This window comes from Protobothrops mucrosquamatus, unplaced genomic scaffold, assembly GCF_001527695.2.
Source record: "Protobothrops mucrosquamatus isolate PMUCROS unplaced genomic scaffold, P.Mucros_1.0 scaffold4059, whole genome shotgun sequence".
NCBI lineage: Eukaryota > Metazoa > Chordata > Lepidosauria > Squamata > Viperidae > Protobothrops > Protobothrops mucrosquamatus.
This window is the reverse complement of record NW_015389990.1, coordinates 29,955-42,014: the sequence shown is the minus strand read 5'-3', so window position 1 is coordinate 42,014 and position 12,060 is coordinate 29,955. Positions and strand designations below refer to the sequence as shown.

The 12,060-nt window shown below is 39.2% G+C and overlaps 1 protein-coding gene across 1 annotated transcript in view; it reads right to left on the bottom strand.

The window, feature by feature from the left end:
- The window catches only part of LOC107298533 (semaphorin-3D-like), a gene marked incomplete at its 3' end in the record, with an annotated part of 23,182 nt that extends 17,788 nt beyond the window's left edge, over positions 1–5,394 (bottom strand). The window contains exons 1-2 of the mRNA XM_029286558.1: positions 5,259–5,394; positions 1,502–1,662 (exon numbers count right to left, since the gene is read on the bottom strand). Of these exons, the coding sequence (XP_029142391.1) occupies positions 1,502–1,662; positions 5,259–5,394 (297 nt within the window). The remainder of the gene's footprint in view (positions 1–1,501; positions 1,663–5,258) is intronic.
- Between the last annotated feature and the right edge of the window lie 6,666 nt (positions 5,395–12,060).

Below are 12,060 nucleotides of genomic sequence, written 5' to 3'. Positions count from 1 at the left end.
AACAGCCAATATTTATTCATATTCACTAGGTATAATGGAGCTACAGGACAGATAAGGAAGGTTCTGCATAAGGTTCTACATAATAAACCCATTTGTTTTTGTTTAAACAAAAGGTCCCCCCCTATTTTCATTTTCCCTCTCATGTAAATAAAGGATAATCCTCACTTAACAGCTCTAATTGGGACTGGCAACTCTATTGTTAAGTGATGTTCTCTTTAAGTGAAATGTCACGTGACTTCTCCATTTAGCAATGGCAGTTCTTGCACTCCCAATTGCTGTTGCTGGGGAAATCCCACATCATAGTTGGGTGATTCCAAGCCATTCTTAGAAGAAGGTAATGGATTGCCTCCACTTAATTCCCCCAATACACTTTTCTCCCCCTTCCTTCTCTGCCCTTTCGATTGCCCACCTATCTACTGCCACCAGCTACCCCATTGTCCAGCCTTGCCCACTACCATATCTTCCATACCACCACATATCACAACAGACCTGGGCCTTCTTTCGTGCTGGTGCAGCTGAGGCCTTCTTTCGGGCCAGTCTTTTTTCATGTGCTAACCAGGTCCTTCTTTTGCACTGGCCTTTTGAGTGCTGACTGGGCCCAAGGCCATGACTGGTATGCAAAAGAAGGCCCCAGTTGCCATGCAAAAAGACCCAGCCAGCATGCAAAAGGAGGCACTGGCAGGCACACAAAAAGACATCCTGGCAGGCATGTTAAAAAAAAGGATCCAGCCGGTACACAAAAGAAGGTCTTCTTCAGTAGTGGTGGCACCCACCCACCCACCTGTAGTTCTCACCCACCAGCCTGTGGACATTTTCACAGCATTTTCCCCCTGAGTGGCCAGGATGGTGAGCCAGAGGTGAGGCAGGTGAACATGATAATGAAAGTCAGTGGGGAGGAGGGGCAGTTATAAATGTAAGGAGGCCCAAATTTTGTTCACATGAACACAAGGGCATTGCAACCACTAGAATTTTGAGGATCAGTCTTAAGTCCTTTTATTCGGCACTATTGTAACTTTGAATGGTTGCTGAATGAATGGACATTTAGTGAGGACCACAGAAATTCAGAAAGCCATTTAAAAAAAAAAAATCTTTGTTGCATCTTCCTGTTAGGAAAAAAACTAAGCCTGCCAAGCCTTTGGAATGCTAAAAACCTCTACTGGAAATAAAATCAAAGTGCAGACTCTACTTCCTCCTTAACTATTCTCTCTTTTCCTTTTTTATAATTCTTAGGAACACAAGTTAAATTGGAAAAAATGATGCAGAATATAACCTGAAGTAATTCCTACTTCTTCTATTCACCACTTCATAAGTGACTGAGAACAGAGATGTTTGTGAGAACCTTGGTTCTACTTCATGTATGGAAGGACTTATCCATCTCACAGCGTTTAACCTAAATTATTGCACTGGCTGTCATTTAGTATTTAAGAAGCAAAGCAAAGCAACATCATGGCCAAACAGCAAACTTCCCTGTTGTTGTTTTTGTTGTTGTTGTTGTTTTTACCTCCTGAGGCTCCCTGTTAGAACCATCAAGGTGCAGAAGAATTATACGGTCCTTTGCTCCCACCATCAGCCAAGCCCTCTTCTCATCCAGAAGGAGTGACTGGAATGCAAGGTCAGTCTCTGAGTTCAACGGCAGGCGGGAGCTGTTTGATCTCAGCAGGTCTAGAAAGTAGAGTATAGACAAAGAAACAATGATTTTATCTTTGTAGTCCCCCCAAAGGGATTTGGCATTTATCTAACTTTTCTTTATCTTTGAAAATTGGCCAGAGAGATTAATTTTAAAAATATCAAAACATGGATCAATGAGTCTGCTTTGATTTTTTTTTAAGCCAGCAGACTGCTTACGCAAAGGAAAGCAAACCTTTTGGTTGTAAGTATATAGCAATTTGTTCGATATATTCTCATAGAATTGCAAGTCTCATTCAGGCTGCAATCCTATATATTCTCGAAGGCAGTAAAATGGACTTCCTTCCACATAGAAGCCGGTCACCCCCAAGTCCAAGGAACTCTTGCGTAATTCCTGGCATTAGCAAATGGTTTCCAAGTTGACCTTTTGAGAAGACACAGAAATCTCAGCTCTGAAGAGGGGCTCCAATCCAACGTGTTCCCCTTGGTATGCTTTGGCAATCCTAATATGAGATGTTGTCTTCACAAAGTCTGAAGGAGGTGCTTTTCATTAGAATTTTTCAAGGTTCATATCTTAAGATATTATCAGTTCAGCTTTTTTTTTGCTCTTTTCAATCTTGACCAAACTGATTAAGCAGAACTCGGTATTTGTGAAATGCACACTATACAGTTCTACCAGGGCGTTTCATCCCGGACCTTCCTTTCCACAGAGAGAAAGCTTGTTTCTTAATGGCCTGGTGACATTCACAGCCATATTATAGGCTAAATAAAGTCAAAACTGTAATTAGGTTTCAGATATGCACTAAGATGATGACTTCTGAATGGCCTGTTTCCCTTCCCACTCCTCACCCCTGGTTCCCAAACTTTCTATCAAGAATTCAATACCAATCAAGGTCACTGGAAATGTTCTACTTGGTCAGGGGACATAGCAATTCAGGGGTCAAAGAGGAAACCAATCCATGCCTTGCTACCTGTCTTCCTCTCTAGCCTGTTTCTGTAGGACATTCCTTGCCATCATATTTTCGGAGAAAGGAGCAACTTGGCATCCTTTCAAAAAAAAAGCTCTTAGCTGCATCTGTTTATTTTTATTTCTAAAATGAGCATGGAGCCTACCAGGGGCCTAAAGACAATATTTAAAAATAGAGATGGAGGCTCGATTGCATGCCATTGTTGAAAAGCAACAATAGAAAGTTCTGTAAATACACTAGCATTGAGTATGACAGATTCCTGACGTTTTTAATCCCTTTAGTAGCTCGGAAAGTCAGAGACTGGTCTTGTTTCACCAGAGCAGTAACTGCAGGAAGGCTGATTTTAAGAACTGCATCTTTGTGAGCTGTACTGGACAGCATAAGAATAATATATAGGAGCCATGAGCCATTAGAGAGTAATGTTGCAAACTCCATAGGGAATTGCTACTAGAAGTGGATGTCTCTTGAGAATGAGTTTACTTATCCTAAATCATCCTAATTTACCCTATTTACTGGCTTGTCTGAATCTTTGCAGCCCAGATTTGATGCTCTACTTAAGGAAGCACCTGGCCGGGGGGGGGGGGGGGAAANGGGGGGGGGGGGGGGGGGGGGGGGGGGGAAATAGGGGATAACAATAGCACTTAGACTTATATACTGCTTCACTGTGCTTTACAGCCCTCTGTAAGCGGTTTACAGAATCAGCATATTGACTCCAACAATCTCGGTCCTCATTTTACCAACCTTGGAAGGATGGAAGGCTGAGTCAATCTTGAGCCGGTCAGGCTTGAACTGATGGCAGTTGGTAAAATTAGCTGCATTCTAACCACTGCGTCACTACGGCTCTTACACAAATGCCTTGGAGAGGGCTACTGCTAGGCACCCCTTACTATTTTGTACCAATTTGGATCCAAAGTTCTGGAAGCAAACTTTTGAACTGTGTCAAATCCTTTCCAAGGCCACAGAGTTGGACCATGAGACAAGAAACCAAATGGGGAAACATTTCTCAGTCTGGCAGTATGTGCTTTCCTAGCCCATCTCTGCTGTTTAGGAGAAAGAAAGAGCGTCCTCTGCTCGGTCAGCCTGCCGCTAGATGAGACTCTCTGAATGTGCATGCTACAGCTTTGGTGGTCTCCCTGACCGTCACTTGGGAAGGATTTGTTTTCACTGCCCTGGTGTGCTATTGTTCTTGGCCTCCTTCTCTGAAGCACATCTTTCCTTTGCAGCCCCTGCCTTGGGTTGTCTCATTTCCTCTTGGCAGGCCCATCTGTTTCTTTCTCTCTCCCCTTCCTATTCTACTCCAGGGCAGAGGGCGTCTCTAGAAGCTTTCATAATGTAAACCCTGTCATCCTTTTCACCCTTGAACTTGGCTTGATATCTCTGAGTCACACCTCCTGCCATTGTCTGGGCTGCCCCCATGATGCTCCTAAGGCTGGGAACTTCCTTCAGTAAAGACCAAAAGACGGCATCTTTAGCATGATCTGCTAGACCTTAGGGCACCATGAACTGGGGGGAGGGGTATTCCAAGGTAGCTCTTCAGCTTCATGCTTTTCAAGGAAACCCAGATCTATTGGTTTCTTTTGTGGGGAGCCAAAATCACTCTTAGCAATATATCTTAAAGCAAATATTTTGCAAACGTTAAGCTCAATTGCCTGCAACAATAACTGGAATATCTAGCTGAGTTCCAGGTTGGTGTTCTAGGTTTGTCTTTATTGAGTTCCAGGTTGTCTTCTTCCTCCCCAGTCTAAAACATGGTTCAATCCTCAAGATGCTTTCAGCTCTCCAATTATTGTTTGCTTCCAGATGCTGAGTTCCATATCAATTACTACAGAGTCCCTAGAATTATAGAGAGGACTGCCATTCAGGAGTATCACAGAAATGTCAACCACCATTATCTTGAATTTCTCAGTTTTAAAATCAAGCCTGACCTTTTATCAATCAGTTGTACCATGACAGATTTATGTTAAGATAAGAACTGGCTTGCATGTGCATCTGTATGTCAGAAAAAGAGCTGCATATATAAATACAGGTATTTCTCATTTAACAACCACAATTAGAACTGACAACTCAGTTGCTAAGTGAAACCACAACTCTCCTTATGATTTTACTTTAGCTTCCATTTGCTTTATGAAGGCTGTGAATTGAGGAATGATTATAAAGTTATTTTTTATCATAACTGCAAATGTTCACTAAATGAGGCAGTCACTAAATGAGGTTTACCTGTAACTGTTACACTAGTATTTCTTTCAGGAAGAACTTAAGATTTCCTCTCAAGGAACATAACAGTACTATGAAAGAGTGGGAATTAGTCACAGTCCAGTTATTTGGAAAGTATCTGGACAAAATTGATAATTGTGACATTTATGTTGTACTTACCTAGAATGGCCCACATGCTAGCCAACTGAAATTAGAATGTAAGAAAGAAGAGAATTCCCTTTCTGTGACTTGAATGAACACAGATCTTCAAATTCCTGAAAGTTTCAGTTTCAGCGGAGGTCACAGAATGAAGATTGGAATTAGCAAATGGCAGAAAGAGAGAAGGAACAATATACAAGGGGTGAGACCAAGGAGGGAGGGAAGCAATCTGCTTTAAATTCATTGTGTTCTGCAATGTAATTAGACCACAAACCTTACAACACACTGAAAGAGTAACACGAATAGTCCTACCTTGGTATGAGAGGCGAAGGCGGGGGACCCATTCCCTCCAGGAACAGGTGTTCTCAATTGTTAGCAGAACATACCAAGCCACCAGAGCTAGCTTGGTGATGAAGCAATAGCACATGCCGAAAGTGAACTTGACCATCCCTTCTGCAGTCAAAAGCACATAGGCCAGTCAGAAAGTCTTATTCATAGGATGCATTTTCTATTCAAGGGAAAACATCTGCTAAGTACCTGCGAGGGAAATAGAAAAGAATCCTTACAAAAGACATATCCAGAAGGAGAACACGCAGCGGTGCAGATATTTCTGGTCATTCTTACTGGAACATCACTGGGCTTGCTGGCTTCTGAACTAGAAATTATACTGGCAACTGGCAAATCTCCCAACTATTTTAAGCCTGAATTTCATACCTTCTTCATCAAATCAAAACTTGTTTTTTTTTAATGGAGATGATCACTCTATATTTCTTCTTCCTCTGTGGACCATTTTATTTCTGGAGTCCTTGCTCAACCTTGAAAAACTGCTGATCTAGCAATACAGAATTTCCTATAGAATGTACAAGGTTAGAGGACAATCCCTATTTCTTTATTAGTCTTGCAACCCAACCCAATGCAAGTGTATTCAAAAACAAATATATCTTTGATTATGATTATGGCATAACCATACAGCATAAATGGATTCCCTTTACCCTTAACTATGGCCAAAAGGCTGATATTGCAGCCCCGGAACGGTAAGTTGTATGGCCCCATTTACTGAATGGATTGAGGATCTGATTACACTTGTTCCCTCTGAGCAGATTGCCTATAGATGTAGACTTTGTCTATATTGAAATATGGGACTCATTTATATAAAATACAGTGGGTTCAAAATATGATAGTTATATAAGTGTAATAGAAATACATATGTATTCAAATAATAGCATGAGGTAAGTATGTGCAATATTGTAATTATTTATCATAGTTTTTTTTTCTCCTTGTATTTCTTTCACTTTTGTTAAATTGTTTTTTTGTTATTAATTTAAAGGCAGTTAAAAATAATTTTAACCTGCCAGAGTTGTTTTTTTAAAAAACCAACCTGGATTTACAGGGAGCATCTCTCTATAAATCTAGTCCCATAAATTCAGTGGCAAAATTGTTTGACATCCATTGAAGGAGTGAGACCTTTCATGGGGAAATCTTGCCTCTCATTCTGCTCATGTAATTTCGTCCTCTCCTCTCTATTCCTGTTCTATGATAATGAATATTAAAGCCAGTGCTTTTTTTGTCACAGAACGCACTGGAACGGAGTTCCGGCACTTTTTTTCGACAGATTCTCCAAGTTTTAAAGGTAACTTTTGAAAATTTGATGTTCGGTCCACGTTGACTTGAATCGCATAGCAGGTCTGCGGCAAAATCATTAAAATGGTGCATGTGAGTCCGATGCATGCATACTTCATCTGCGCTGGTTGTGATGGTGCTGCTCAGCTTGTGCACTGCACTGCTCGGCTTGTGATTGGTTGTGTGGTCGCGCGCTGAGTGCTTACTGCAGGCGGCAACCATTATGTTTTGTTACACAACTGACATGTGTGGGTGTGTGTACAGTGATTGATTACGTGTGAAGGGTAATTTCTTTATTTTAAAAAATCGGTGAATTGAAAATCTTTTTTTAATTTTTAGTGCAAAATTTACTATGAACATTTGCCTTAAATACAATAAATTAAATTTATGTTAAGAACTGAATATGTATATATGTATATATTTATGTATATATGTATATATGTATATATTTATGGCAACCAGGGGTTGCCATAAAGAAGAGGGAGTCAAGCTATTTTCCAAAGCGCCTGGAGGCAGGACAAGAAGCAACGGGTGGAAACTGATCAAGGAGAGAAACAACCTAGAACTAAGGAGAAACTTCCTGACAGTGAGAACAATTAACCAGTGGAACAACCTGCCTCCAGAAGCGGTGAATGCTCCAACACTGGAAGTTTTTAAGAAGAAACTGGACAGCCATTTGTCCGAAATGGTATAGGGTTTCCTGCCTGAGCAGGGGGTTGGACTAGAAGACCTTCAAGGTCCCTTCCAACTTTACTATTATTATAATTATATATATATATTAATAAAAGATTAACAAGATGTGAGTTCCGGCACCTTTTTTCTTACAAAAATAGCACTGATTAAAGCTATTTCAGTTTGCTAACTATCAGCTTCCCAGGTTGAGCAAACAGAAATATGACCAGGGGAGCTAATTCTATTTTATTGTAAGCCTAAATTAACAGAAATTTGTAAGTCTGAACGTATAAATCTTCCACCTTCCCACCCTCTCTTTTTACAGCCTGATAAGTTAGGGTGGATCCTTTCTGAGTTTCTTTCTCTGCCTGTTAAGCAGCTGCAGACATTCCCCACCTTAATCTGATTGTTCTTTAGGCAGCATCTCTTCCCCCCAGTCCCCTACCCTTCTTCCAAGGTCATTCCTGCATGCCATCATATCAACTTTTAAAGTCTTACCTATGGTTGTTTTTTTTAAACAAAATGGGTTGTCCAAATAGAAAGGATGAGGTTTGTTTTGAAGTTTGTCCCCTAAGCTTGTATTGGGGATGACTCCTGAGTGAAAAGAGATTCTTGCTCTCAATCTGCAAGAAAAGAAGTTCAGATCTTAACACAAAAGGAGACAGGAAACAGGAAGAGCAGGGTGCTTCTGATCTTTTGCATTACTGAATGATGTTATCATCATTTAATATAAACACAGCTCGTGAGACTGTGTTTGAGTGCAAGCTGTTAGGACAGAGAAATATATTTGATAAAATATGGCAATTAGCTTTTCCATATTATCCATAGCATTCTCCAGGAGCCAAGAATGAGCGGAGCATCAAACTTAGAATGATTTTCAGTGCTTATGTGATATTCAGAAATGAAAAGGAAAATAAATTCTTAGAAAGTTAACTTTTTTATGGACCTGAAAAACTAATTACCGACAGAAAAATAGGGTATAATAATCAAAATATTACATGATTTAAAAAAACAGGGAATTAGTAAAAAAAATTGCCAATTATCCTGTCAGCTTTCATTATTCATTCATGAATTTGTTTCATCTCCAACATCCTTGCTCATAGAACTGAAAACACTAGAAGATATTCATGAATTTAAGAATTTAAAAATATAATATGAAAACTAGTTTATCTGATTTAAAACATATTGTAATGACATATCTGACCATGGCATTATAATAGCATTGTGCATTGTGCAATATCAGCTTTGCCATAAAAGCAATACACCTATTTTAGCAAATGCTGAAATTAAGCCTTTGACTTGGGTTTGTTTTTTGTTTTTTTTTTTGTAATTTTGGATCCTCTGCCAAGCTCAGGTAGATCCTGTATAAAAGAATTGTAGAAGACAACATTATTAACCGGGTATTTTCTATAGCACAGCAAATGTATAAAGTGGACAAATGTCTGCAGTTGTCCTAAGTTCTTTGACAAAAATCATCTAAAAAAACCCCTCTAGAGCAGGGGTAGTCAACCTTGGCTCTTTTATGACTCATGGACTTCAACTCCCAGAATTCTTGAGCCAGCTAAGCTGGCTCAGGAATTCTGGGAATTGAAGTCCACGAGTCATAAAAGAGCCAAGGTTGACTACCCTGCCTAGAGCATACATGTCAAACTCACAATGTATCGGAACTTTTTCCCCATTGCCGGCAATGGGGTGGGTGCAGTTTCCTTGTGACGCGTCCGGCCCATGGGCCAGCAGTTTGACACCCCTGCTCTAGAGTCTAGGTTTTCCTTCAGATCTGAAATGGGTTAAGTAAGACATGGCCTATGTTCACATGATACACTGAACCATGTAGCAGAGTGACAGAGTTGGAAGGGACCTTGGAGGTCTTCAAGTCCAACCCCCTGCTCCAGCAGGAAACCTTACAACATTTCAGACAAATGGTTGTCCAATCTCTTCTTAAAATCCTCCAATGTTATTTTATAATAAATATTTTATTTATTTATTGAACACATTTATATAGCAGCCCAACTGACACACACAGACTCCTTAAATCACCTTAAACTAACCATTCCTGTTTTAAATTAGTATTCTGTAAAACACAGTCAGTTTATGGATCAGTGTGTACGGTAATCGCAGAAAATTGAAGCTATTGAATAAGGTCCACTTAGCCAAACCATTGATAAGTGCATTTTATGGATGCAATTAATTCTGGAATTATATGGAAACATTATCCTTTCTCAAATAGCAGATGGGGGATCGGTCAGGTGTGGGCCACAGTGATGTAGAAGGGGATTTTGTACTTTTTCTTCCATGCTATGACTTTCCAAATACATTTGCTAATTCACTCTATAATTTTGCTAGCTTTCTGAGTATCACTGTCTTATTTTGGGATGGGGTGGAGCCATGATTTTAGTGGAGATGTGTCAGACTTTACTTAAAAGTAAAGTGCTTTTCCACTGTAATGGCACTGTGTGTGATTATCCACATTTCAGAGAGCCTAACATTTCATGTTCTAGCTATACAACCAGATGAATAAAAGATAATTCTTATGGAAGATCCCTGCCTTTCTTTACCCTTAAGGTCTTTACATTTTCTCTTTTTCAGATATTTTATAGCAATATGGTTTTTCATTCTCCCTTTTTCTATCCACACTTTTCTAGACTGCATGTTCAAGACCTGCATGTAAGACAACTTAATTTTTTCACTTATATGTTTTTAGTAAAAATGCACAGAATTATTAATTTAAAAAATATTACTGTATTGATGATCATTTATTTATTTATTAAATTTATATGCCACCCAATTCACCGATAAGGCCACTCTGGGCAGCTTATAAACAGATAATATATTATTCAATATCACAGTAATCCAGAATTACATTTAAAAAGCCCAGAGTCTGTCAATACATCGCATATACCTCATGTCATTAGTATGTTGTCTTCCCAGATAGTCTTGGATCCTAACATAATGTAAACATGCTTGAGATAAAAACTAGATTGACCTAACCTTGATTTCAAAATTTAGTATAGCAGTGCAGATCTGTCAGTAGAGTAGACCCTTTTAACATTTATCTGGTCAACCATTCAAGGAGATACAGTAAATTATTATTCTTAAGTACTCTCATCCAGATTTTTGGAGCTGTATGAATATTTAATGAGTCTTTGTTGAATTTATTCAGATGATTTGTGCTGATGACTTCATTTAAAAAGTGAAACTGATTGACTCAACTTCCAGACAACTCTACCTTGATAACTGAGAATCTTCATCAACACATTGAAAAAAGGGCTTTGAATTGTATTTCTGTGCATGTATTTTTTTTCCTGTCTATATGTATGAATGAATGGGCCTTAAATCATAACACAATGTATTTACTCAAACTTGAGGGTTTTCTTGTTACTCTTGATCTTATGTACATGACAAATGCAAGGCTAATTCAAACCCAGTTTATAGGTAATCCTCGACTTACAACCATTCATTTAATTACTGTTTGAAGTTATAATGGACTGAAAAAGTGAGATGTCCTTGCACTTATGACTGTTGCAGCACCCCTGCAGTCATGTGATCAAAATTTGGGCACTTGCCAGCCCTCATGTATTTATGTATTTGTGATGGTTGCAGCATCTCTGGGTCATATGGTTGGCGTTTGTGACCTTCCCATCTAGCTCTGATAAGCAAAGTCAATGGGGAAACTGGATTCACTTAACAACCTGCCTGCTTCATTTAACAATTGTAGTGATTTGCTTAACAACTGTGGTTAAAAAAAGGTTGTAAAATCAAGCATGACTCACTTAACTGCCTTGCTTAGCAATGGAAATTCTTACCCGAATTTTGTGATCATAAGTTGAGTATTTAATGAAATCAATTACCTGTATGTTGTGAGAACACAGCCAGAAAAATGCACTTATGTATTTAGTTAAAATTGATCTGTATGCTGCATATGGTTAGTTGCCAATCAGTTATTGAAAAACTGAAAGATTGATTGAGCTCATACAGTATATCGTACTAAATCCTAATTTAAGAATGATATTAATTATAGCTGGCTGAACTCACACGACATATTAAGCCAGAAGGCCATAGTTTACAAACCACAATTGTTGGGTTCCCCCTCTTTGTTAAGTCCGAAACATATTTTATGTTATTAATTAAGTTACTCTGCCTTGATAAGTCACTTCACTTCCTGAAAGCATCAAGGCACAAAGCCTCAATTCAACCTGGTTAGCTATCACCGGTTGACAAAACTCCTTTGTTGATCAGAGTCATGATACCTTAACCCCAATGGCTTTTTGTATTCTGTGCTTGTCTGCTGCCTGGGTATTCAGAGAGTTCTAGTTCCCACCCACTTGGAAAGGTTCCAAGTTGAGAATATCACTTTATGAGATGTTTCCCTATAGATCTATTGAAGCACATCTTTCTTAACAAAAGAAGGCTTTCTTCTTTCCTATTTTCTCTTTTGAAATGCTGATCTAACTGGCATTTTTATAGTTATACCAATAAGACAGAGATATACGGTAAATGGTCCTAGCAGATAGGCTTCATTTCCCTTTTCATTCTAGGCAAGCGCAATCACCCCCCAGATTCTCATTATTTTACCCCCAGATTTGGGGTCAAAGCAGTGTTTGTATATGATGTCAAGAAGACATCACCCAGCACCAAGTAAATTGTCACACCTGGACTGTCAAAGGGCGCCTCCTATCAGAAGATACAATATGAAGGGGCACGGAGTAATCGTTCTTAGTAGTTGCTCCCCTCCTTTGGAAAAGCCCACACCCTGAGGCATCAATGGACCCATTCTGATGGTCTTTTGGGAAATAGTTAAAACTGAGATTTGAAGGAATGCTTT